Here is a 2,868-nt window from a genome sequence, read left to right as displayed (position 1 = left end):
AGGAAAGAAAAATCTAAAGAAAATACCAACAACAATGCGGAGGTTAGGAGACAACATCAAGATATCACCAAAAACACCAAGAACAATATGTATCAAAAGGAGGGGCACAGGATCAATAGCATCAATAACAATACCAAAAACTATCAAAATGAGGGAGACAAAAGGACACAAGATAGTAGCAGAGCTGACAAATACAGAATTAATCACAAGGAATTGGAAGAGGAGAAGAAGAACAACAACATGAGCAAGAGAAAGATCAAAAGAATAGAAAATCAAAAAAGAAAAAACATCAGGGATGTTAATGAGCAGAAGAGAAGTGAAGAACACAGTGAATCAGAATCTGAGGGACAAATAATTAAACAACCTCAGGGCAAATACAAAAGGGAGGGGAACAAAAACACAGAACAAGGCAGAAACAACAAAACAGAGGAAGACATGGATGACATTCTCAGTGATGAGTATGAGGATGACATAGGACAAGGAGAAGAGGAGTCATATTATAATTCAGCTACTGACTCAGAAGAGGATGAAGGCCAAAAAGACTCTGACAGTGATGTAGTTACAGATAGTCTATCAGAAGCTTTTACTGACTACCATCCAACAAATGAAGTTGATGAGGCTTTTGGAGATATAACTGATAGGGTCAACTTATCACCAAGAGGGGAAACATCAACATATAGAGGCAGAGGGGGAAGAAGTTACAAATATGCAGGAATTTCAACTAGGAGGGTTAAGGCTATCTCAGATATCAAATGATCAGTTGCTCTATCGTGGAATATCAGAGGCATGAAATCTATGGGTGCCTTTGAAAGACTAAATCAGCTCAAAAGACAATATAAAATCACTTTCATGACTCTTCAGGAACCTTTCTGCAGAAACACCAAAATTGACAAATGTAGAAGGGGTTTGGGGTATCAATTTGCATATGCCAATTGCTCTAACAAGATATGGATCCTTTGTGATGAATTATTGGAGTGTAACATTATACATGACACTGAGCAACATCTCACATGCACTATCAACACTGGTAATGGGCAAATTACAGTCACTTTTGTGTATGCCAAGTGTGAGGCTAACTTAAGGGAAGAGCTTTGGGATGAGTTGAGAAACATGGCTAGTAGTTGTAATAACCCATGGATGGTGATTGGGGACTTCAACTGTATTATAGATCCTGACGAAAAAAGAGGGGGTAATCAACATAGAATGTCTGAGAGCATGCCTTTAATTAATTGCATGATGGATTGTGAATTAGAAGATGCAGGTTTTATAGGCTCAAAGTTTACTTGGTGTAATGGTTGGGCCCCAAGAGAGAGAATCTGGAAGAGATTGGATAGGGCATTGATAAATCAACAATGGAGTCAACAATATAACATCACCACTATTACCCATCTAGTAAGGACAGGGTCTGACCATGCACCTCTTCTGATAACAGTGTCTAACAATAACAATGTCCCTCCAAAATACTTCAAATTTTTGAATTTGTGGGTGGATGAACCAGGTTTCATGGATGTTGTTCAAAATGCCTGGAATATAGAGACTGAAGGTAGTAAAATGTGGCAGTTTCATGTGAAACTCAAAAACACTACCAAAAATCTGTCTTGGTGGTCCAGGAATTGCATTGGAGATATATTCAATAACACCAAGGAAAAGGAGAAAATGGTGGCTGAGTTGGAAGATCAGTGTCAGCAAAACAATAATGAAGAAAACAGGATGAAGCTTAATCAGGCTAATGCCAACTTGATCAGGCATTATAAAGTGGAAGAAGCTTTTTGGAAACAAAAATCTAGTATCAAGTGGCACAATGAAGGTGACTTGAACACTAGATTCTTCCACTCTGTCATGGCTTCCAAGAAAAACAGGCTTCTACTCACCAAAATCAAGAATGATGAAGGAAACTGGATAGAAGGAGTCAACGACATAGCCAAGGAAGCCATTATGTTCTTTGAGAAACAGTTCACTAGAGAGAACATTGTTATGGAGGATTCTATTTTAAGCTGTTTACCAAGGGTGATTGATCTAGGAGATAATGAGGAGATGTGCAAACTTCCTACTCTTTAAGAGATTAAAGAAGTGGTTTTTAACATGAACTCAGACAGCTCACCTGGACCAGATGGGGTGAATGGGACCTTTTACAAGAAGTGTTGGGATATTATTGCAACTGACTTGTATGAGATGATACTGGAGTTTTTTTCTGGCAGTGACATACCAAGATCCATATCCCACTCTTGCCTGATTCTTATTCCTAAAGTCAAGCAACCACAGAAGCTTGATGAATTTAGACCTATCAGTCTAAGCAACTTTTCATGCAAGATTATATCCAAGATTTTAAACAACAGGCTAATCCCATACATGAATAAGATCATCTCCCCCAATCCAACTGGTTTCATCAGGGGAAGGTCAATAACTGAAAATATTATTTTGACTCAAGAAATGGCTCACAACATGAAGGGTAAATGTCCTAATGACAATGTGATATTAAAGCTGGATATGGCAAAAGCTTATGACAGAGTGTCATGGGACTATTTGATTAAGGCTATGAAGCAGATGGGGTTCTCTGAAACCTGGACAAGTATGATATGGAGGCTGATATCCAACAACTGGTACTCTATCAATATTAATGGAACTAGACATGGCTTTTTCAAATCCAGTAGAGGTCTCAAACAAGGAGATCCCCTATCCCCGTCACTTTTTGTAATTGGAGCTGAGCTACTGACAAGGCTCCTTGATGGTCTTGTTAATCAAGATTTTATTCCTTTCCAGGTGGATAAGAACAGTCCTACTATGACTTATCTATGCTATGCAGATGATACTATCTTGTTTTCATCTGGTGATCCTCTTTCTCTAGCTATGATGATGAACAAGTTGGAT

General features: G+C 38.4%; 1 protein-coding gene across 1 annotated transcript; it reads left to right on the top strand.

Annotated features, from left to right (window-relative positions):
* Positions 1-795: 795 nt before the first annotated feature.
* LOC132609172 (uncharacterized) lies at positions 796-2,058 on the top strand. The gene has a single exon (XM_060323039.1). It carries the CDS (start codon positions 796-798, stop codon positions 2,056-2,058), a length of 1,263 nt encoding a protein of 420 aa, XP_060179022.1.
* Positions 2,059-2,868: the final 810 nt, after the last annotated feature.

This window comes from Lycium barbarum, chromosome 1, assembly GCF_019175385.1.
Source record: "Lycium barbarum isolate Lr01 chromosome 1, ASM1917538v2, whole genome shotgun sequence".
In the NCBI taxonomy this organism is placed as follows: Eukaryota; Viridiplantae; Streptophyta; class Magnoliopsida; order Solanales; family Solanaceae; genus Lycium; species Lycium barbarum.
The sequence above is the reverse complement of the archived record's forward strand: the minus strand, read 5'-3'. Positions and strand labels throughout refer to the sequence as shown.

What these genes read in the sequence shown, in the direction of transcription:
- LOC132609172 (XM_060323039.1), top strand. Translation starts at nt 796, where the DNA reads ATGGGTGCCTTTGAAAGACTAAATCAGCTCAAAAGACAATATAAAATC.